At 45.0% G+C, this 24,886-nt stretch overlaps 1 protein-coding gene across 5 annotated transcripts in view; it reads right to left on the reverse strand.

Moving 5' to 3' along the window:
• Nucleotides 1-24,886, reverse strand: part of tspan4a (tetraspanin 4a) — a 130,573-nt gene that overhangs the window by 62,006 nt on the left and 43,681 nt on the right. For 4 of the 5 annotated variants that reach the window (XM_052063303.1, XM_052063301.1, XM_052063305.1 and 1 more), the window contains one exon: nt 2,379-2,570. The exons of the other annotated variant lie outside the window; for it this stretch is intronic. In XM_052063303.1, the coding sequence (XP_051919263.1) occupies nt 2,379-2,570 (192 nt within the window). The remainder of the gene's footprint in view (nt 1-2,378; nt 2,571-24,886) is intronic. 5 annotated transcript variants of the gene reach the window in all.

Consider the following 24,886-nt stretch of genomic DNA (forward strand, 5'->3'; position numbering starts at 1 on the left):
TCACACTCACGCCTAGGGACAATTTAGAGTGTTCAATCAGCCTGCCATGCATGTTTTTGGAATGTGGGAGGAAACCGGCGCACCCGGGGAAAACCCACGCAGGCCCAGGGAGAACATGCAAACTCCACACAGGAGCAGGGATCAAACCCACGACCTCTGAACTGTGGGGTCTCCGCGCTAACCAACAGACCACGCCTGCCCACGAGTAATAACAGTAAAAATATTTAATAAAACACAAATATCTCTCGTCACCTGACCTTGAAATGCACAAAAGGGCCTCACTAAGGGGCTCATAACCTATGCCCATGTTTGGACTTAAATCGAGCGGTCCACGTGACGTCTTCAGCATCAAGTCAGTGGTGAGGCTGAGTGGGCATGTGTGTCAACGTATGCTTCAACCTAAGGTTGAACTATTGCGTGAGCACCCTCGGTCGCGTTACTAAAACTGGAAGGGAAGTGGGTATGGTGTGGTGTCCTGTTTGTAGATTTTAATTTCAGCGGATAATGAAGGACTGAGTGTAATTATGTAATGTGAGTGGTGTGCGCCAATTACTCATATGCGCAAACTTGGAGGGAATGTTGCAATGGGTCTTCAAATGTCAATTTAATCAAACAATTTAAGACTTACCCTAAAAAGTGACTAACTAAGGAAAATCCATCCATCCATCCATTATCCAAACCGCTTATCCTCACTCGGGTCGCGACTTGCTGGACACCCTGAACTGATTGCCAGCCAATCGCGAGGCGCCTATAAACGAACAACTGTTCACACTTAAATCACAGTTCAGACAAATAAAGTGCTCAATTAACCTACAATGCATGTTTTGGGATGTTGGGAGAAAACCAGAGTACCCAGAGAAAACCCACAAAGGCTTGGCAAAAAGGAGGGCTGGGCCTAACTAACAGTGGCGAATACAGGACTGCCTTGATTTCTGAATTAAATGTGTTGCCTCACCTAGCACACTGCCCCACGCAGTACGTCTCCCTTTCAAATATGGTCCAATCCTCATCATTGGCTGTGTAAAGTTACTGGGTGCTGTCAGGAATCGAAACACTGCCATTTACGCCCATCCGGAGCATCCCATACATGCTCGACGGGTGACATGGCCGGTGAGTATCCTACCCATACCAGGACTGTGATGTTTTCAGCTTCCACAAATCGTGTACAAATTCATGCCACATTGCATGAGCCAGGCATTATCATGCTGCAACCTGAGGTGATTGTTGTGGATAAATGCCGCAATGATGGGCCCCAGAATCTCATCACGGTATTTTTGCGCATTCAAAATGCCATCAGTAAAATGCCCCTGGGTTCAATGTCCATTACAAAGGCCTGCTGATTCTATCACCTCACTGCCACTTTGGGGCAGTTGGTTCACAACGTTAACCAACTCACCCACACGATGCATTACCCGCTGTCTGCCATCTGGCCTATTTCGTAAAAAAAATAGATTTGTGAAAGGAACACCTCTCCAAAGGGTCAGACGCTATCAAATTTAAGCACTTTCTCACGCGAGTCAGTTACAACAAACTGCATTCTGGTCAAATGTCAAATGCAAATGTCTTCGTTGACGAAGAGCGACTAGCCTGCATGTCTGCAATTGGCGTTGAGATGGACGCCTGACAAGATTCTGATGGTCTCCACTGACACCAATATATTGTGAAGTAACGCTGCTGCATAATTAAGACATTTGTGGCCGTGAGTGAAATCAACTAAAGTACTTTAAAGAGATGCATTTTTGTGTTACAAACTAGGTGGGCTCCCTTTCAACTCTGCCTCTTGCCCTCAGTCAGCTGTGAAAGATGATCATAAACAGAACAAGAGTCTTTTCTATTTATATTAAATGCTCCTTATATGTCACTAAAAATTTTAGTCAACAATGAATAGTTTTAGCACCGGAAATTGCATCTTCAGTTTTAAAACCGAACAGGTTCTTGATGGATTAGGTGATGTTTTCAGGAGTTACGTGGCTTTATTTATTGGCTTCCCGGCACTGACATTTGCTGGATATAGATTCTGAAGGTCAAGAGCATACATAGGTCTTTTCCACACTTACGTGAAGACACGCAGAGCAAAAAGGCAACAGTATTTGAAATCCACGCAGCGGTTTAGTGTAAAATCGAAATCAAGTCATAAAATGCATCATTTTATTGGATCGTACAGTGGACGCAATTAAGGTAGAATGTTTGCACTTATCTGAGCACAAGATCATTCTTTCTGACGCCCCTGCAGTCACCCTGAAAGTACCCACTTGAGACTAAATGGGAAACCTTTTGAAATACGTCTTGAGTGTCATGATCCGTTGAATCCCCATCTCTTGGCAAAGAGTGTCAATGTGTCAAATGTGCAGCAGGCCCCACGACGACAAATAACTCACAGCAAGCAGAAGAGGGCGGCTTTCTTTGACGGCTCCCACACACCCAAGGCAGCCGATCACCATGATGATGGTTCCCAGTGCGATGAGCAGGTTGGCTGCCGACAAGGAGGGAAGGGACGCCGACAAGGTGGCGAAGTTGCCCTGGGTCACTGAGAGCCAAACGCCCACCCCCAGTATGCCACAGCCTCCAAGCTGCAGAGGGAACACAAGAGACATGACACTGTCAGTCGATCCACAAACGGAAAGGCTCACAGGTGATGGCTTGAAAACAGAGCAAGAGTGTCAGGTTAACAAGGGCTGTCTGTAACTGATAACCTTAATCCCAAAGGAACTTGAAGTCAAACCAACAGTTATTTGAGGACCACGCCGAGAACAAATTGCCACAACACATCTTGTTTAAAGTGGGGTACACACATACCCATAATCGGGCAAAATTTCAGCATTGCCCACCACCCCTCACAAACAGAATATGCAAAGGCTTGTCTGATGTCTCTCAAAGATTATTCCGAACGATTATCCTGATGTGGGGTGTGTTAAGAGGGATTTGTCGTATGTGAAGCTTTGAAAAAGGTCCGGGCCGACAACCGTAAATATTCAACATGTTCAAAAATTGTGATTGTAAATCCTTATTATGTGTTCCGCCAATACTGAAGTCGGCTGAGCAACGGGCTCCGTGATTGTGATATGAAGGCAAACGATAGCCAATTGCAAAGATATCTGAAGTTGTCATTCTTGCCAGACAGTGTTGAAAAGATCATTTGATTAAGTGTTTGTATAAAACCTCTCCCAACTCATTCGCCACAAAAAACACACATTGTAGTTACTAGATATATGTAAGTTAGCCTATCATATTGTATTTCTTATCATAATCTAGTATCTCTCGTTCTTATTTTTTTTTGTATTTACCAGCCAACTTAATGACCCGTAGCAGCATGCCGCTGCCTCCCACAGTTAACTTTCTGCACTAAAACAGAGATCCCGAGTGCATGACACACCATAAAAGCAGTAAGCACCAGAGGTGGGCCACTCGAGTCATATGACTATGAAGGACTTAAATCAACTCGAGTCACTGATTTTATGACTTTCTACTTGTTTGGCAAAAACTGAAAAACCCGACTTTGATTTGAACTCCAAGACTTCACAAGTCATTCTGTTCAATATATATTTTTCAATATTTTTTTTAATGGCATGCGCACGGAACACCTGGCAACACAGGCCACCAATTGGCTACAATATGAAACGAGTCATGGAGGATTTGCAGGGCCTATATATGCAAAGCAAAGCACTGTGTGTTTTCTGCGCATCGTGAGCAACGGCCCTGACTTGACTTGCAACTTGCTCGAACAAAGTAATGACTTGACTGGCAATTTGATTTGAGTGGCTTTTTTTCCGTAACCTGCGACTTGCTTAAGATTTGAAGGTGACAACTTCAGACTTGCACGTACTGTATGTGACTTACTCGCACCTCTGATAAGCATATACTTGCAACAATGAGGTGTGAAAAATTGGTCCGCGCCCCACTTGAGTTTATTTGTAATTTTAGAGAGTTTGACTTCAATGAACACAAAAAGAACAAAAAAGATTTTGAAATGAATTTTTACATCCCACAATAAAGAAAGGGGTGATCAATAACTCCAGGGACTTCATCAAGCTGCAATAACACCACTTCATTGAAATTCAGTCAATCGGTGAGTTATTCGGAGCATTTAGGGTTTTTTGTTTTCATTTTACTATTGTTTCAAGTTTCTATCAATTTTGGCTTTTCTGCATTAGCGTCGATGAAATGTCTGTGATGACTCGAGCCGATCAATTGGCATCCCCTCACTTGTTTCCTCACTTCCTCATTCAAAGATGCATGATGTGCTGTGTAATGTTTGCCAACAAATAACAGTTTGTCAACATTTCCAGAATGTTCTTTGTGAAATTGATTAAAACAATTTTGATTGAGGTGCAATGTTGGAGGAAGTCAAGATGGCGCCCGAGTAGGCAGCCGTCAGCAAGTGTTCTCATGAGCCTTGGTTTTTTTGGTTCTTTTTGTGTTTGTTTTGTCATGTTATAATATAACATGTGAAGCATGTTCAAGAGGGAACAATGTCCACAGTTGGATCAGAGACATTTGTCGATATGCTCAGCCTATATGTCAGACGCGTTCTGTAGAAGTAGCTCAGCAGATGACCAATCTAGCCATCCAATTTCTGTAGCATTGTCCTCATTTAGGGTCGTAGAGGTCACAGGGGACTTTGTTCAAGAGGTAAACTACTCCCTGCATTGATCGCCTTCCAGTTGTAGCAGATGATTAAATGTAAATTTCCCCATTGTGGGACGAATAAAGGATATCTTATCTTATCTTATCTTATCTTATCTTATCTTATCTTATCTTATCTTATCTTATCTTATCTTATGATCCATCAAAATGCTAATCATGGACATTAGGACTAGCTGAACGATGGAAGGGCTCTTAAGAAAGGCACAGAAGTGTCAAACGCCTTAGGGCAAGAAGCTGACTCTTACATCTTTCTTGTGTATACGTTGAGTTGTGTGTGTGTTTCTGTGTGTATACTGTATATATATATATATATATATATATATATATATATATATATATATATATATATATATATATATATATATATATATATATATATTCCAGCCCTCCCTGTGTGGAGTTTGCATGTTCTCCCCGGGCCTGCGTGGGTTTTCTCCGGGTGCTCCGGTTTCCTCCCACATTCCAAAACTATGCATGGCAGGCTGATTGAACACTCTAAATTGTCCCTAGGTGTGAGTGTGAGCGTGGATGGTTGTTCGTCTATGTGTGCCCTGCGATTGGCTGGCAACCGATTCAGGGTGTCCCCCGCCTACTGCCCGCAGACGGCTGGGATGGGCTCCAGCACCCCCCGCGACCCTCGTGAGGATCAAGCGGTACGGAAGATGAATGAATGAATATATATATATACAGTATATGAATGCAAAATTAAAGAGAATGGTCGGAATGTTTCTTTTATTGTAATAAAACCATGCCATGGCAATGGTAGCGACAATATTCTCTTAACTTCAAACCACTGTACTATCACGATTTTGAAGGCTCAAGGATAAAGGGAAATTACTACATAGCGTTACTTTAGATGAAAAAGACGTGTTATGCTAAAATCTTGTGATAGAAAATTTACTGTGTGCCGCGTGCTTTCCTAACCTTTTCCCTAAAAAGTCCCTCAAATGGAATGAAAGCAGGAGAACAGTTGTGACGTTTATTTTCTTTTCCCTCAACTTATGTTTTTCTCCGTTTAACGAGCAATTTCAAACACAACAAAAACACAATTTCAAATTTGAAAGGAATTGGACTTCTTTGGTGCGTGTGTGTGGACATTTCGGAGCATGCTACATCAGATATTTTTGTCATCTGTGTGCTTATTAGCCACACCATTTTGTGAGGAACGCAAAAGGTTGTGGGAGGGAGCTTCATGTTTATGATGCACATCAGTTATGAGTTCAGAAACGCACAAATACTCTACATGCTCTACATCCCAGAGCCTCGAAGATTTAACGAAACAAAATACTGTATGAGATGACTGTTTCGCCATGAATTTAATGAGTTCTTTGACTGGAAGTAAGGCAAAGCGAAAATTAAAAGAGCTGATATGGTTGATTCCAGTTTTGCTCACAAGCCGCCGCAGCTGGGAAACTTCAGCGGATAGCAAATTAAGGATCTTGGGGTGAGTGTGACTCACAACGAAGGCTAATTACTACGCCACAGAGTGTGTGCTTTCATGAAGATTGGCTACCGAGCGATGGGTGAAAGATGAAAGGGAATGTCGGGACTAGATGATGGTGAACATTTTTGAGGTCATATGCTCATCAGAGAAGGTATTATCACGTGTGTTACTCATATTCTGCAAACACGGAGAACATGTTCACTTACAGTACGAAATGTCCTTCCATACCTATTTGTCATGTCCTTGTGTGTTCTACATAGTTGGCCAATAAAGATGATTCTGATGTTCATTGAAGTCAAACACGTCTCCATATCATTTTCCCATTTACAAAGATATACTGGTCAAAGAAAGACAAACAGGCAAGTTGACCCTATTTCTATTACTTTTGCTTGTGTCGCAGCTCTGTGACCTTGTTTCATCTTTTATCAGGGGATTTTTAATTCATCCTCCGTGTATAAGAAAATAAAAATCAAAAAACGTGCATTGTGACTACGCACGTTCATCTTCATTTCAAATAGCAACCACTCAAACAACAGGATTTAAATGCTCACGGGTTTGCAGTGTGCCAACAGATGCCGTCCTTTGGGCTGCTTCCAAATGTTTAAATGATGTTCTGATTAGTGCTTGTAAAATTAAACGTGGTAAATGAGCTTCTGAGCAACTTGATACAGGAAGACAACATTTTGAACAAGATTTACACTTCAAGGTTGAAGTGACCGAATTCCAGCTGGAAAATGCCTGATGCACCGAATTTGGTGTTCTCAGATACGCGTCAAGCCTCGAATATCATCCATCCGTGTTCTATCCCGGATGTCGCCTGCTTCAGCTGACTCTGAGGGAGAGGTGAGTCACACCTGAGCCTGGCCGCCAGTCAATCGCGGATAGATTTGGCTTTGTTTCTGTGTTATTTGTATAATTATAAACAAAATAAAACGTAATCCAGCCTGGATGTATCAAATACGGCACATTTAATATTTTCTTGCACAACCTGTTGAATACATCTTGTCCATTAGTCCATTAGTCTGACAGTAATACTGTATAATGGAAAAGATGTCAGGCAATATTGTTCAGTGTTTTTGACACGTACGACAATATATGGAACGAGAAAAATGAACGTTAATCATTTGGTCAGGGGGTAGGTTACCATCCGTGCCTGAATTGAATGTGAGCAGCTGCCTGTCTACAACACAGGCCTCGGGATTGACTGGGGATCAGTCCAGGGTACACCCCGCCACTCTCCAAAAGTCACCTTGAAGAGCCTCCAGCTGACTTGTGACCCTGAGTAGGAAAAGTGATGGTGAATGGCTGAACCATTCAATCCCTTTTAACCCTGCTTCTTCAGATCTTGCTGATCATTTGGATCAGGCGTGTTGGAGTAAGGGAGAAGCATAAAACACGCAGGACAGTGGCCCTCCAGGACGCAAACTGGACATGCTTGCTCTAAAGCGTTTGACTCTAAAATATTTATATTTTCTCAGGCTGTTCCTGCTGGGTTCGTCTGTCTGGCTTTCAGAGATTTCCTTTTTGAATAAAAAGTCCAAGAAATACTGTGGATCACTCCAATAGTGCACCAAAAAACACTTCAGAAGAAGCAATCCATCTTTATTCTGGAGAAGAAATACAGAGAGTTAGACCCCATTAGCTCACTGTTTTAATTGAATGATAATTACATAAGATTCTGGAATGAAGAGTTGCCAATAATATTTTTCTCAAGTGTGCCCTTGATTTTTATTTTTTTTCATTTAGACCTCTTAGATGGTAAACATGCCCTGATTAGAATGTTACTTTCATCAAACAACCTTTTTGGTGATTATCCAGGTTCCTACCTCAGGTTTTCAGCTGTGAAGGGCCTTGAAAAGATTTTATTCATGTTCAATTCCAGATTCTTTAGAACATTTTTGAGTAGGTTTTCTTCATGTCAGGTGGGTCTTTATTTCGAATTTTGTTTCTGTTTCAATAATGGGAGCAAAACAATACTTATACAATGATATTATGTTGTGCTTCTGCCAAGAAGGTCATATTTTATTACTTTTTTTTGTGAGTGAGCCCAGTTATGCAAAAACTACTACTCACACTTCCTCCACCAATGCTCGCTCATTTTTTGCCAGCAGCCGTCTGCCTACGCTAATGATGCCGCCAAGGTGGCCTACGTTATGAGTTTGTTGACAGGTCCGGCGGCGTCATGGGCGATTGCGACCAGCGATGCCAAGCCAAATCTCCGATCATCGTACCCGGAGTTTGTGACAGCATTCCGCCGGGTGTTTCACCATCCCGTGCGGGGTCGAGAGGCAGAGGGTCGGCTACTCGCCCTCCACCAGGGGAGACGATCGATCGCCGATTACTCCATCGAGTTCCGGATCCTGGCGGCGCAAAGCGGCTACGAGGATCGAGCGTTGTGTGGGCTGTTTCGCCGAGGATTAAACTCCCAACTCAAGGACGAGCTGGCGACCCGTGATCACAGCACCGACCTGGAAGAACTGATCGATCTCGCTCTACTCATGGACAATCGCCTGAGGGAGCGAAGCCGGGAGCGTGGGGGTGAGCGTGATCTGTTCCGACGCATGCCACACCATGAGGAACGTGGGGGAGTATTCCGGGAGACAGCACCAGCGGAGGAGCCTATGCAGCTGGGAAGCGAGAACGTTGGTGGCGAGGAGAGAGATCCCCCTTCAACCATCACCAGTCACCCGGGATCATCTGTTTCCTTCCAACAAGAGTACTGTGAGTCACCGTCACGCGCGTTAAACCCCAAGTCTGATCGAGTCGACACGCGACCGAACAGACTAGTACTTGAGGGAACGATATCTGGGGAATCCCGGTCTAAGCGGGTTCGGGCCCTGGTGGACTCAGGAGCGGACGTATGCCTGATTGACACCGAGCTCGCTTCCGAGCTAGGTTGTGCGTTAGAGAGACTGATCGATAGGAAGCGGATTCGTGATCTCGATGGGCGTCTCCTGGCGGTCGTAACCCACAGAACGGAGCCACTGAAGCTCCAACTTTCGGGTAATCACATCGAGCTGCGGCGCTTTCTGGTCATGCGGTCTTGCAACGCTCCCCTCGTCCTCGGGTTACCATGGTTAAGAGTACACAACCCCGTAATCTCCTGGGCGCGTCCAGCAATCAACAGCTGGAGCCCTTACTGCTATAGACACTGTCTACAGTCGGCCGTCGGGGGGTACGAACATGTCACCCCCTCCGTGGAAATCTGCCTTGACGGAGTGCCGGATTGCTATCGGGACCTCGGGGAGGTATTTAGTGAGGATCGAGCGCGTTCTTTACCTCCACACCGCCCCTACGATTGCGCTATTGACCTGCAGGTGGGCGCTCCGTTACCGTCCTCGCGGCTGTACCAGGTGTCTCAACCTGAGCGCGAGGCGTTGACGGAATACATAAACAGCTCGCTCGCCGCAGGTCTCATCAGACCGTCGCGTTCACCGTTAGGGGCGGGTTTTTTCTTTGTTGGCAAAAAAGATAAGACCCTGCGACCCTGCGTCGACTACCGTGGATTAAACGACATCACCATAAAGAATCGCTACCCACTACCATTGCTAGACTCCGCCTTTGCCCCATTGCAATCCGCCACTATATTTTCTAAGTTGGATTTACGCAGCGCTTACCACCTGGTCCGTATCAGAGAGGGAGATGAGTGGAAGACCGCTTTTAAGACCCCTCTGGGCCATTTTGAGTATCTGGTCATGCCCTTCGGACTCACTAACGCCCCCGCTGTCTTTCAAAACCTCATTAATGACGTTTTAAGGGGTATGATCAACATTTTTTGTTTTGTTTACTTGGACGATATTTTGATTTTCTCCCGGTCAGAAGAGGAACACCAGCAACATGTCAGGCGGGTGTTGCAGCGCTTATTAGAGAACCGGCTCTTCGTCAAGGCGGAGAAGTGTGAGTTTCATGTTCCCGTCATCTCCTTTCTGGGGTTTATTATCGAGCGGGGTAGAATACGAGCGGACCCCATCAAGACGCTGGCAGTCAGGAACTGGCCAGTCCCGTCTAACCGCAAGGAACTGCAGCGCTTTTTGGGTTTCGCAAACTTCTATAGACGATTCATCCACGGCTATAGTCAGAAGGCGCTCCCCCTGACCCGCCTTACGTCAACTAAGACTACCTTTAAGTGGGACTCTGCCGCGGAGGCCACATTCGTTAGCCTAAAGGCGGCGTTCACCAGTCCCCCCGTCCTTCAACATCCTGACCCTGATCTTCCCTTCGTTGTAGAAGTGGACGCCTCGGATTCAGGGGTGGGGGCGGTACTGTCCCAACGCTCTCCAGTCGACCAGAAGCTGCACCCCTGTGCCTTCTTCTCCCGTCGACTCTCTGCGGCCGAAGCCAATTATGACGTTGGCAACCGTGAACTGTTGGCGGTTGTCTCGGCTCTGCAGGAATGGAGACACTGGCTCGAAGGGGCAAAAGAACAATTCACGGTTTACACGGACCACAAGAACCTCGCTTACCTCCGTACCGCCAAGAGGCTCAACTCCCGTCAAGCCCGGTGGGCCTTGTTCCTGACCCGATTCAACTTCTTACTCACATACTCCCCAGCCTCCAAGAACACCAAGCCCGACGCTCTTTCCCGTCTCCACGACCCCCCGGAAGTGGACCGACCCCCAGAGACCATCCTCCCGGCTCAGTGCATCGTGGGGGTCGTTCAATGGGAGGTGGAGCAGCGGATCCAGACCGCCCTGAAGGGGGTGCAGGTACCGGCGGGGTGTCCGGCGGGGAGACTGTTCGTGCCTCCGTCCCTGCGGTCGGAGGTTCTTCAGTGGGGACACGGGTCCAAGGTGGCATGCCATCCAGGGGTGAACCGGACGGTACAACTTGTCGCCCAGCGATTCTGGTGGCCGGAACTCCGGAACGACGTGACGGAGTTCGTCAGGGCCTGCACCTCCTGCGCATGCGGCAAGTCCTCCCATCGACCCCCGGCCGGATTGCTCCAGCCGTTGCCCATTCCACCTCGCCCCTGGTCACACATCGCGCTGGACTTCGTGACGGGTCTTCCCTCCTCCCGAGGTCGCACAGTCGTGCTCACTATCGTGGACCGCGTCTCCAAAGCGGCCCACTTCGTGCCATTGTCCGGGTTGCCGTCGGCATTGGAGACCGCCGACCTCCTGGTTAAACACGTTTTTCGTCTCCACGGCCTCCCTACAGAAATTGTGTCGGACCGGGGGCCCCAGTTTGTGTCGCGCGTCTGGAAGCGGTTCTGCCGGTCCCTCGGAGCCACGGCCAGCCTGACGTCCGGCTACCACCCCCAGTCCAACGGACAGGCCGAGCGCGCCAACCAAGATCTGGGGTCGGCCCTCCGCTGTGTGTGCCTCCACCAACCCGCAACATGGGTCGACCACTTACCATGGGTGGAGTACGCACACAACACCCTCGTCTCCTCCGCAACCGGCCGATCCCCGTTCATGACGGCGTACGGTTACCAGCCGCCGCTGTTCCCGTCGCAGGAGGGGCAGGTAGAGGTCCCTTCCGTTCAACACCACCTCAAGCGGGCCCATCGCATGTGGAGGGAGGCCCGGGCGGCATTGTCCCGCACGGCGTCCCGAAATCGTCAAATCGCGGATCGTCGTCGGCGCCCGGCCCCCTCCTATGTGGTGGGGCAGAAGGTATGGCTGGCTACTCGAGACCTTCGCCTGGCCGGCTCCTCGGCGAAACTGGGACCTCGATTCACTGGTCCCTTCGAGGTCGAGGCCGTCATCAACCCGGCTGCTGTCAGGCTCCGTCTACCTCCTACCATGAAGGTTCATCCCGTCTTCCACGTCTCCCTTCTCAAACCCGTTTCTTCCAGTGACTTGGCACCCTCTCCCACACTGCCGCCCCCCCCGCGGGAGGTCGACGGTGGTCAGGCATACACGGTACGGGCCATCCTGGACTCTCGGCGCAGGGGCAAGGGTTTCCAGTACCTGGTCGACTGGGAGGGCTACGGGCCGGAGGAGCGGCAGTGGGTGCCTCGCTCCTGGATCCTTGATCCGTCCCTCCTGCGCGACTTCCACACTTCCCATCCATCCAAACCGGGGGGTCCGCCGGGAGGCGTCCGTTGAGGGGGGGGTACTGTCACGTCCCGTGCCGGCCAGTAGGTGGCGGGGTTGTCCCTCTACCTACTGCACACCTGTTTTCAATCTCGGGGTGATGTTTATCCCTTTATTAAGAGACTCCGGCAGTCCTCACACTGCCGGAGAATTCCACGCCGAGCCATTACTCTCTCGTACTCTATTTTCGCTATTGCTATTTGCCTCGTCGCATACTTGCCTTACGGCCTATACTTGTTGCCCACTTGTTTCGACTTTCGATATATCGCATTTTCTACTATTACCACCAGCGCGATTATCTCCTCGCGTTTGTTTTAGCCGCGAGCGTTTTCTGTTTGTTTCCTGATCCTTATTTGATCAGCGTTTTCTGTTAATTTCCTGATCCTTATTTGATCAGCGTTTTCTGTTACCGTTTTTCCCTGTCGGGCTCTTTCTGTTGTTTTTTCGTTCTGTCATTAAAGACACCTTATTTGTTACAATACTCTCTCTTGTCTGCATTACCTGGAATCCAACTTATTTAATTCATTGTTCTGCTCGGAGCGACTCTTTCTCCTCGAGCAGAACGTGACATTTTCTTAATTGAATGAGCTTTCATCATGTCTGTTTTGACATAAACACAAAGAACATTTCACGATGTACATTACTCACTCCAAAAAGAACCAGTAAAAAAGTTAAAAGTTATTCAGTTCCCCAAAAATTCTCAGTTTTGACATTCTCAGAGAGGTATTAATAAACTATCTTCAGTCTAGATTCTGTAATGTAGGGTATGATGGTTTTGTTATTATTAGTAGTAGTAATTTATTTAGTTAGTTATTTATTTTGTTAAAGTGACATTAACTACCGGCAATCAATTCCTTGTGGAACACACTCAGCCAACTACATCATAATACCATTGTCAAGATTCTGTTTGTGACCAATAGGTGGCACTCGAGGGTTCTCCCTGCAGCTGCACACCTGTTGGTCGTTATGTCGTTAGCCATTTAAAAGGACCCAATGCATGACCATTCAGGGTCGGGTCATTGTTTGCTCTTGGCTACTGTCATGCTTGTTTGTTGCCGTTTGCTGCTGTCATGTTTTTTTTCAGTCAGGTGTTGGTCATTGTTCGGTTTTATCTTCAGTCATGTGTTTGTTTGATACTTTGGACTTTGTTTGTTTTGGATTTAGTTTTCTGAGTTTTAATACAATCTTTCGAGTACAGCTGGTTCCTTCCTCCTGCCTGCTTTTTGGGGGCCGCCACCACAATGCAACGTGACAACAATGAATGTTAAATTTCAAAACACAAAATCTGTATTATTGCATTGCATTCCTTTACTATTACTGCTCAGCTTGCCTATTGTTATATCTGGAAGTTCTTCTTCTTAGACAGATATCAGACATGATGATGATGCATCTCACAGCTAATTGGGAGAACAATTTCACAATCGGGCTTGATGTGGGTGAGCAGCTGCATGCTGATAACAAGGTGCTCCTCCACAAATGTTTGGCTTGCAAGCTACCAATTTGTTCAATCCAGAACTTGCCCTTTTAACGTTGTCATTCGGTCATCTAATAAAAGCTGTTGGACACCCACAAGCAGACAAACAGTACTACTTTAACTGATTTGTATTTGTCCTTACAACCCATCCACTTCAGTGTGTTTCAAGCTGTAATGAGACAAGAGATTGGACTTTTTTGTCCCTGCTGTTACCTCTGCACAAGCCAGCCACACTGGTTTTTATTTGACAAATGTAGACAATAAATATTTGGACATTTATTTACCTTGTAAAAAAATTCCTTGTTGTGAATCTTCAATTTCAACTGCAGACCTTAATGCACACATCTGTTTGTGTGCAGATTAAATGCGTTCAGACTGTGGTCACATTGGGAAACATTAGATATGCATTCGATCTTTGACAAACACATTGAGTTATCTTGTGAATGAAATACGCTATGTATAAAAAAAGTTGCCTTGCCTTGGACTGTGTTGGAAAATTGGCCAAGTCTGATATATGCAGGTCAGACTGCCGTGAAAAAATACGTGTATTATGTGTATGTATGTGTAAAGTATTGGCAAAAAATATATATATGGAAATGGGCCATTTTTGCAGCATGTGTAGCTTTACACTGCTCACGCTCTACGCTATAAGCGTATAATCTTAAGTGTTGTGCTCACTGAACCTTGGCCCGAGGTTCAGTGAGAGCGAGGTTCCCCATTTCAGAAAGCAATACTGAATTCTGACTGGAGCATGTTCGCCTCCCCATGACCATCCCTCTTGTGCCTGCAAAGTCTGCAGACAGTCAGCTGCATTGCCACTTATTCTTCATCTCTTTGCTACAACACACCTGGGGAAAATGGCACACTTGACCTACTTTCAGTGATAAAATTCTAACAGCGCCTGTTCATGCTGGAAAACACTGTTCCTGCACTTATTGGAGAGAAATAAATCAGAAGTGTCCCTTTCTGGTCACCAGATAGATTTCATGGGTGGGAAGATGAGAGCAACGAGTAATGTTTCAATTTAAAACGGCAATCAGCTTTTTGTCATGATACCCTGACCTCCAATGAGCAGCACCTTTTACTTCTCTGTTCAATTCACTTACTTGACACTGTGCTGTGAATGCAGAAGGCGCTTTCATTCCATCGCCAGTGTTTCAGCGTTGTGGGATTTGGATTTTTTTTTTAAAAAAGAACCAAGATGATCTGATCATCGTTCAATCTCCCCACACCGTGTGGATCAAATATTAACCATGGAAGTCAATCTGCACAGCGAGTAATTCACTCTCATAATTCTTCCCGCTCTTTAAAATAGGATAATGTTTTCTTATCGGTCAAATTTAATATCAGCCTGAAACAACATGAATGCAGCAATTACTAAATACACAGAGGAATGTAGCTCGGATAACAATGCCTACATCCGATGCTGCTTTGACATGAATAAAGTATAATTCATATACACAAAGCATGATGTATATTAATGGTCTATTAAATTATGTACAGACTTTTTCCCCCTTGACTTCCATGGTGGGACCTTTGCACATAGATAATTCATGAATGTAAATTATCTACGTGTTCTGCTCTAATGTCCAAACAGACTCACATTTGCATTGTAGTCATGAATATCTTTTAATCGTGCAAAACTGTACAGGTGGATGAATAAATATACGTACCGGAGCCCCCATCAGATATTCGAGTGTACAGTCATGGCATAGCAGTTCTCTCAGGCTATAGGGCCTCATGCTAAATACAAGGAAATGGAAATCTCCAGAGACGACGTTATGTACGCTTACGAGGAAGTTTATGAATTGCCATTACACAAGCCAGAGACTCTTTGCTCATGCAACTCCAAGACTACAGAGTTTTCCATGGCTTACCAGCACATTATGTGCTGTCATGATGACTTCTGAAGTGTCAAATTATTCATGAATAAGGCAACACCAAAGTACTACTTTCAATCAATCAAGTATTTGAAGACAGATTGGCAAATTATTGAAATGTTGAGCAAAACTCAACCTTCAAAAAAAACATTCATCGTCAGCCCCATAGCAGTGAACTGATAAATCAGAGCACTGGTAGTTGAGTGTAGAGGGGTTATACATGTTGCGCGAATCCGCCGCATCAATCAAGGCATACCATTTGGTGGGGCTCGGATTTTTGGGGCATGGTAGAGGTTCTAGTCTTGCGTCTGATACAGTATATGGGTGTCAGTCTGTTGAAAAGATGACAGTTCTAAAGACTTCCTGCTCATCACAACAGCCTGAAGCCATAATACAATGCAGATTTACCTCTCTGGAAAATCACCAGAGCAACACATGGTGTGGGAAAAAAAGCAGCCTGCAGCAGACTTGAGGAGAAACTGTCAAGCCAATGCCTGCCTGCCCACCCACTTGCTTTTCCTGAAATTCATATTCACTACACTGCCATAATCTGCTTAATCATCTACTCTATATGTCCTGCTTTTTTTTTAAATGTCCATCACAACATAATTACTGGAGCAACAGCGTCCATTGTAGAAGCTGCGGTTAAATTTTAATGGTGTGTAAACAGCTTTGTGTCATGGATCGTTTCAGCTGAGGGAGAAACCTTGCTACCAGCACGCTTGGTTTAAGTGGTTGTTGACTTCATATTCACATTGTAAGCACTCAATAAGCCTCTGATAGTATGTCGAAAAGGAAGACAGGTCACTCGCTGTAAGAACCTGCTGAGCTCAAAAGACTGCCTTCAACATTGCACTATAAATAAACTAGTAGAGAATAGAAGACCGATGGAACATGGAAATGGAAAAAATGGAGGGCGGGGGGAGGAAGGCTGTTGGACGCTGCAAAGGGTAATCAATAAATCTCTAATCTCACAAGTATTCCCTCCTCCAGCTCTCTGTGCAGATGGAAACGCACACGTACTGTATATGAACCCTGAAACGAGCACACGCACACATGCATGCCTCCAGCTGCCTACGGGCCTGGTCTCATTACACTGACTGGGATTGGGTGAAGACAGACTGATTTGTTGCCGCGGTGCCTGGTTTGCCAGACATGGTGACGGCAGTCCTCCACTTCCACTACAAAGTCAGAGTTGAGGGACAGGTTTCCAAACACATAATATGCTTTAGCTTATTTCCCTTATGTCAAACGTGGGGAAAATGTCGATACATCACACTAAATATCCTAAAGGTAGATGTACTGTACCTTGGCATCAACTCACTGCAGAAGCATATGATTGTTTGATTTTACTGTCTAAATACTGAGAGACGGGCTTTTCACATTATTAGTTTGCTTTTTTTCCCATACATATATATTATACGTACATACACATACACACACACAAATACAGTACAGTACATACATTTGCAGAAGAATATTTTTTGTTAGCTATGCGGAAAGTTTTCCAGAAATGATTTTCAATGGGGCGGCCCGGTGCTTCAGTGGTTAGTGCGTCAACCTCTCAGTGCAGAGGTACCGGGTTTGGTTCCAGCTACAGCCTTCCTGTGTGGAGTTTGCATGTTCTCCCCGTGCCTGTGTGGGTTTTCTCCAGGTACCTCCCGCATTCCAAAAACATGCGTGGCAGGTTAATGGAACACTCAAAATTGTCCCTTGTGGTGAGTGTGAGCACGGATGATTGTTCGTCTCTGTGTGCCCTGCAATTGGCTGGCAACCGGTTCAGTGTGTTCCCCCGCCTACTCCCCGAAGATAGCTGGGATAGGCTCCAGCACCCAACGCGACCATTGTGAGGATCAAGCGGATCGGAAAATGGATGGATGGATTTTCAATGGTCTTCCATTTCCGGGGGCTTCTCGAGCGCGCTCAGTAGTGTCTAAATCCCCAACCTGTTTTTTAAAATAATGTTAAATCCACGAATACATTCTTTTAACAGCTCCGCAATATATTGTTCAACCTAGCACCGGGAGAGATAGAATCTTGGAGCCATGCCAGCCCAGTTACCTCAAGCAATTTGTCACACACGGACATGAATGATTGGAGTGCAAGACGCATTCCAAGTGTGCACTTCACAGTGGTGATCTGTGATCACCCTGTGGCCAATTTTACATCTTCCCTAAGCGAAGATCTTATAGACGTCCTGTGCGCGCATCAGTCTCCTGCATGGACTCTGGCAAGTCTATTCGTGTGTGTGTGTGTGTATTTATATATTAATTCATTCGTTCGTTCATTTTCAGAACCAGTTATCCTGACGAGGATCGCAGGCGTCCTGGATATCTGACGGTCCTAAAATAGCAGTGAAGAGCTGTAATTTAGCGATGACGGGGGCACGGTTAAAATAACGATGATTGATCGACGGCCTGATGATGACAAATTTGGTCAGCTTGAAATAATCAAGGGCTGACGATGACGGATGGACGGCCCGGCCCCTGGCGAATGACGGACCGGCAAAATTTACTGGCATACCCACTTTTGCTGAATTGTGTGTGCACCTGTTGGCAAAAGGATGTGAAAGTGGCAGAAATGGCTGTATTTAAAAGAGCGTTTTGCACTTTAGGCAGCTCAGATGTTTTACCCCAAGGAACATTTGGGAGCATATTGCAAAGCGCAAACTGAAGCTTGAAGTAACATAACTAACTAGAAGTGTTCATAGAAGAGTCAAACAAATATTACTCAGGTAGAAAAAAAAATAAACCTACCACTCTGCCTTTCATCATCCTGGCTGCGCCCAGTTAGTTGAACATCTTTGGTAACGATTTGCATGAGCAACCATGCCGACCTGTTTTTGCATGCACAATCCTTGAATAAAGCTGTATCTAAGTGTTCAGAATAGTGCCCTTGTATTTCAGTGTGAAATAATTACATTGTAATCCAAGTCCTTTACTGACTCGAAGAGCACCCATGGGGAGCACTTAAACATGCGTCCGGTGCTATTAACTGCCCTCATTCAATGATGCCTTTATTTGACTGTGTGGAGTAATCATCAGGCCACACGGCAATAGAAACCCACTACAGCACATGTCCACCCTTATTTTAAACAATGAACACAAATATTAACTGACAATGTCATGGCTGATTTGTTTGTGGACCGGCAGGTGGCTCTGTTGGGCTCCTCCTACAGCGGCACACCTATTGGTCATCATGTCATTAGTAGCTTTTCTGTTAAAAGGAGTCCTGGCCGACCATTCGGTACCGAGTCATTGTTGCTGCTTCCGTTGCTGTTAGTGTTTTGCTTCTGCCAAGGGTTTTTGTTTGTTACTTTGGATTCTTATTATTTGCCAAGGTCACCATGCTCGTCCCTTTTGCCTGATTTTTGGGGTTCTCCACCACCCCCGTGATACATTCATGACAAATATTGGGACAAAAAACACTCATTGGCCCTCCCCCAAAAAGGTGAGGCCATCACAAATATTGGATTATTGGCATTTTGGGAGGATTGTCATTAAGGGTAAAATCAGGAAGACACACAACATGAAAAGATAATGAGGCGGAAATGTCGTCCTTTTTCAGGCCATCGTTTGGACAAATGTCAGATTTCAACACCGACATTTTACTGGACCTGCCCCCAGCAGAAATTCAGGAAAAGCTCAAAGATTTGTGCTTTGGTAGATCGGCTCGGCAGTAGGCAGATTTTTCGCACGCTTAATTTATAACAATTAATGAAGCAAAACTTGCAATCAAAGCTCAGATGGCGGCTCCAAAATGTATTTTACACAAACATGCATTCTGTTGTTTTTTTTCTTCCTTCCTTTCCAATTATTTCTTAATTTATTCTGCGCTGAACCCTCAGATCTGCTCTGTGTAATTAGGCTCCCCCAATTGAAAATGTCCACACAGCTGGTGCATCTCCTTTGCTCATTTCATCATTTTAGTTTATTTTTAATTATGGCTAAATGGGATTAGTCACTTATTATTTTTACCAATTGTTAATGTCAATGCAATGACCGCAGTGCTTATTAGTTAGATTTCAAATACACACTCGAAAGCTTAAACGTGTCATTGGAAGTAACTCGAGTCAGAATCATGAAATATCTTTTCTATAGTTGAATTTCAATAAAAAAGCAGATCACGTTAAAGAATATACACTGCAGGACTCAGAAAAAGTTGAGGATGTTCGGTTTTCAAGTCAACCGCCTTTCCAAGTGAACCTAATTTGAGCTTCTAAAATTCTGAGTGCCTATAGCCAAATGTTCGGTGTGTCAGTAGTCTTTGCACAACTTGCTGTTCTCAAACAAGGAACTGAACAGCAACATTCACAGCAGGTCTTCCATTCGTTCAAAAGGTTAGAGAAGGTCAAATTAGGGTCACCTGTAACGGTTAAACTGAAATTTCAGCCCTGACTTTTTTTGTGAGTATTGTAAATGACTGTAATAATGTTCTTTTTCAGGGGATGTTTACACATCACTGTTTTAAACAAAAGTCTTCAGTTAAAAACAACATTTCAAAAAGTGGCTGATTTTGAAAACGACAGCGTGAATGTTGATATGCACTTGTCAACTCGTTTTAAGTGGTCACTGCCGTCATGCGTGAGTATTTCACCACCAAAATAATAGTGGCCGACAGTGCTCTTGCAGAATGCTGGGAACGATGCTTAATTTACCAATTACTAGTCACATCATCAACCGGCCTGGCATGCATATATTACAGGGCTTTTAATTATTTTTGCAAAAAACAATGCTGTCATTCTTCCCCCGAACGGTGTCTTCAGAACTATTTGGGAGGATTTGTTGTTGGCCGCATGTGGCGTTATGAAACATGAAGCATTGCTGTGTCTCCCGGCCTTCAGAGCTCGCTGTTGATGTACCACAGAGTTCTGACAAAGAGAAGGGTTAAAAAGTGCAACAGAGCCATCAATGAGCCGCAAGCAACCCGCTCTGATTCACTCTTCAACACCGCAGGCAATTTTAACCTGAGACACCAGCTTTTTACCAGTGGCAAACGATGCATTTGGTCCCTGTGCCGACAGTGTGTATCTAGACAATACTTGTCTAGATATAAATACTCATATCTAAAATGTGACAAAACCCCCAAAATAAATTCATGAGAATACATCAAACCTATGAGAGAGCCATCCATCTATTTTCTGAAGGGTGGTGTTCTGGATCCTATCCCAGCTGACTTTGGGCAGTAGGTGGGGGACACCCTGAACCGGTTGTCAGCAAATCGCAGGGCACACAGAGACGAACAACCATCTACGCTCACACTCACACCGTGGGACAATTTAGAATGTTCCGTTGACCTGCCATGCATGTTTTTGGCACGTGGGAGGAGAAAAGCTAGAGACCCGGGGGGAGAAGATGCAAACTCCACACAGGAAGGCCACAGCCCGATTGGAGCTCTGTACCTCTGCACTGTAAGGCCGACGCGCTAACCAGTTGACCATCTGCATTGTGAGGACAACGCGCTAACCATTGGACCACTGGGCCGCCCTGGTCAGAAATTTGTTTTGCTCGTGGAACTTGCAATGGCCAACGAATCAGAGGAGGAAAAATAAAATCTTCAAATGAAGGGAATAGTTTTAGAATGTAGGTTGTAAAAGTTGGTCAGGGCTTCTGAAAGAGTTGAAGCCAGTGGAGAAGGCCTTGTTGCCCCTGACCATTTGCCATTTTTACTCAAAGCATGTTATTTGAGCAATGCAACATTTCTACTCTTGGCACCTTTGAGTTTTCAATGTTGGATCAAAAGGTTTCCTCTCTTAATAAATAGTATGATGTAACAACAATATATTAATTATAATATCAGCGTCATTAAGATGGCCACATAAAATGAGGTGAAACAGTATACTGTATGCAAGTTACCAATTATATGAATAAACCCCGGCATCATAAAACATGTACAAGCAACAGATAATATTGTGCTTAGCCCCGCATGTGCGGAAACAAAGGACTTGTTGCCATTTGCTGACTAAAACTGTACCTTGTGCGTCTTGATCTGACAGTTCTTTTGTTTTGCCTCTTCACTGTACTGTGTCAACAACACAATACAAACACACCGTTGCCTTTGGCAGGGAACACGAGCATTGCACAAAGGAAAAACATGTCTGTTTGATACTTAATAACCTAATATTGCATTCAGCTCAGTGGTCCATACGACCAATGAAAGGCGCACACACACACACAAAATACATTCTCATGAATTAAAATCTGGACCAAGCTTTGAGCCACGTAAGAAGCTCTTCGATAATGTGCGGTCTTTGTGTTCTCGGCTGATAAAGATGTTGTAGAGGGGAAAAAAGCACCTCAGCAGGATGCTGTCTCCAAAACAAATTTTGGTCTGCATGAGATCAAACACACAAGGAGTGAAGTGAACAGGAGGGCTTAGTGAGAGAGGGTAATAGAAAACTCAGCGGACAGTGACCAATGAGACGTCTACGGGGGGGATGTCGTTGGCATAACAAAGCAGAAGTGGGGGAGACAGAGAAGGAGACCAAGAAGAACCACTGTGGCATGACAAATTATGAATGTCAAGCGAGATGGTGGGGTAAAAGGAGCGAAAAGGGGACAGAGTTGGAAGGCCAGTGCAAAAGACAGAGTACGACATAAAAAGAATCCGCGAATGTCAAAAATTAAAGTCAAGATAGTGGTGACAGACTTGTGATCAAAGAAATGTTCTTTGACCATCAAAAGACTGATCTTATGTTGTTTGCATTGCACACGCAGGGTAAAATGTAGCTACCATTTTTTGTTTTTGTTTTTTTAATGTTGCAGTGGCGCATCGGCTGAGGGAGTTGTGATGGGCTCTGGTGTCAGATGGGGGCAACAGGAGAGACAGCCTGGACACTCAGGGCAGACAGGTCTTTTTTTTTTTTTTTTGATGATTTGCTCAGCAGGCGAGAGTACATTAACGACATTCACGAACATTGCAATACTCACAAAAAAAACCCAACAAAAAACCTGCAAATGCACTACAATTACACTCACATGGTTTCTTTTTATCGCTGACTACAATCTCATTAAAAGTACCAAAAAATATATTTTTTTTTAAATCATGAGTTTTTGAAAACAAAAACAAAAAAACAAAAAAACAAGACCAGTTCAATTGTCAGTACATTTACATGGCCCAAATATTGCAGGGTTGGATTCTGGCTCCGGCTTTCAAGTGTGAAGTATGCGTGTTCTCCCCGTGCCTGCGTGGGTTTTCCCCGGGTAATTCGGTTTCCTCACACATTCCAAACACATATAGGGCAGGTTAACGGAACACTCTAAATTGTTCCTTGTGAGTGCAAACGGTTGTGTGTCTGTGTGCCCTGCGATTGGCTGGCAACCAGTTCAGGGTGCCCCCCGCCTACTGCCCGAAGACAGCTGGAATAGACTCCAGCAAGCCCACGAATCTCGTGAGGATAAGCAGATTAGATAATGGATGGATGGATGGATAAATAGGAGGAGGGTTTTACTCCTTTTAACCGAGCCTCTTGGGTCAAAGTGGAGAGCATTTTTAGCCTACTGTCGAAAATAGCGCCTTCTCTAAGCTTCTGTGTTAACATAATTTTGAGCCATGACAATCCCATCTAATTAGAAGCTTGTGTTTTCCCACTCCAAGTAAGGAAAACTCCTTCAAGAGAAGCTTTTGTTCAATGAGCTTGGCACAGTCACTGCGGCTTAGCTTATAAAGTCACTGTTGGGAAACAGAAGGGTACTTGCTTGTTTAGGCTGAAACAAATGATCTGTACAATATGGCCAAACATGTCTCCAATTTCTCAACCAAATGTGAGAGTCCCAAACTCCCTCACGTGTTTACATGTCCCACGCTACAACTACACAGGGCCATTACCAGTCCTTCATTTTTCCTCCCTCATTCTCCATTTGACTCCACTGACATTCTAATTCCTGACGTGTTACTTGTATTGGATTCTTTCTTTAGCACACCACCTCTCTGTCTCTACCATCCTCCCTCCCCCAACCCTCTCATCAATGACTTTTCCCAAGAGACACCTTCATCGTGTCATCTATCCTCCCTCCACTAACCCGTCTGCCCTACATCTTGTTATCACCTTCCTAGAGGAGTCTCTGGCTGCAGACCTCCCTTCTCATGCCCCTCCTCCCCACATTTTAGCAGACCTCAAACCCCCACCGTTAAGCCGGAAATGTCATAATTTGTAGAGTGGAAAAAAATGAGAGACGGTCATTATTTGGCAAGCTGGGGAAGGAAACTGGAAGTTGCTTCAAGTTTAAAAGACTACATTAATGTACTACTGTTAAAATGAATATTCTTGAAGAAAAAAACAACCCCGTCATCAAAACAACTTCTAAGTGTCTTGACTTTGGTGGATTTGAGTCCGGGTAACATAGTTGGAAAAACATGGCCTTTTATTGAGGGAAGAGCTGTTTCCTGCAGTAGTCCATCAGCATCGAGAAAATGTAAATTTGCACATATACCGCATTTCCGATTGTGTGTTCTTAAGGTTTGCAACAAGAACCAATTCAAAGCACCTTTGAATTTGAAGACGTTATTTTGAAACCAGAAATAGAGAACACATTCATTTTGAAATGATTCAATGTATTCCCTGCCTGAAGGTGGAGGTGTGAGGTTGGTAGAGACGTGTGGATGAAGGGCTTGAGAGGTGCATCCAGACTGTTGCCCTGCTTGAGCAACAACAACACCCGCCACCGCTTATTTACTTCATCATCTTGTCAAACAGCTTCCTCAATGTGGGAAATCCTCTCAGTTGCTGTGTGGATGAGGGGGTGGACGAAAACATAAAGCAGGCTCAACCAAACCAATTTCGCTGTTAGAAGTGGGCATTGACAACAAAAAGGAGAATTTCACACTTTTCTGCTCAGCCACCACCCAGGCTGAAGCAACAATGGAAAAGGGAAGGTGGCGCACTGAATATTTCAGAAGGCCTGTGCATTTACTCCAGGGCAGTGGACCAGAAAGCAAGGGGCTAAAACATGGTTGCTATGTACAGACTTGAATGGCTTCGGAGTCAAAGTGGTAAACGGGAAGAGAGAGATGCATTGACCAAACAGAGCCCAGTCAAGCCAGGGGGAGCGTGTTTGCTTCTGCTACAACCAGGTGCTGTGCCTTTCTGAAATTCAGTTGCAGCCAATGTTTATTTTATGTTGAATATGGCCACGAGAGCTGGCGCTACTTTTAGAATGTCTTTCGATAGTCCTACTGGTAGAACAGCCTGTGACAGTGACAGTCTAATTTTACTCGGAGAAGATTTCCTAGAAACTGTGAGATGGATTATAGATCTGTTAGCAAATGCCTGAGAAAAAAGATTGTTCCAGTAACAACGAATCGCCAAAAAAAGACCAGAGAAAAGGAAATCTGCCTGAGCTCTGAGTAATTCAGCTCAACAAGCGATCAATTCATCAATTTGGACATTAAGTGGTCTGTAAAGAAG

The sequence above is a fragment of the Hippocampus zosterae genome, chromosome 4 (genome assembly GCF_025434085.1).
Source record: "Hippocampus zosterae strain Florida chromosome 4, ASM2543408v3, whole genome shotgun sequence".
NCBI classification, from domain to species: Eukaryota; Metazoa; Chordata; class Actinopteri; order Syngnathiformes; family Syngnathidae; genus Hippocampus; species Hippocampus zosterae.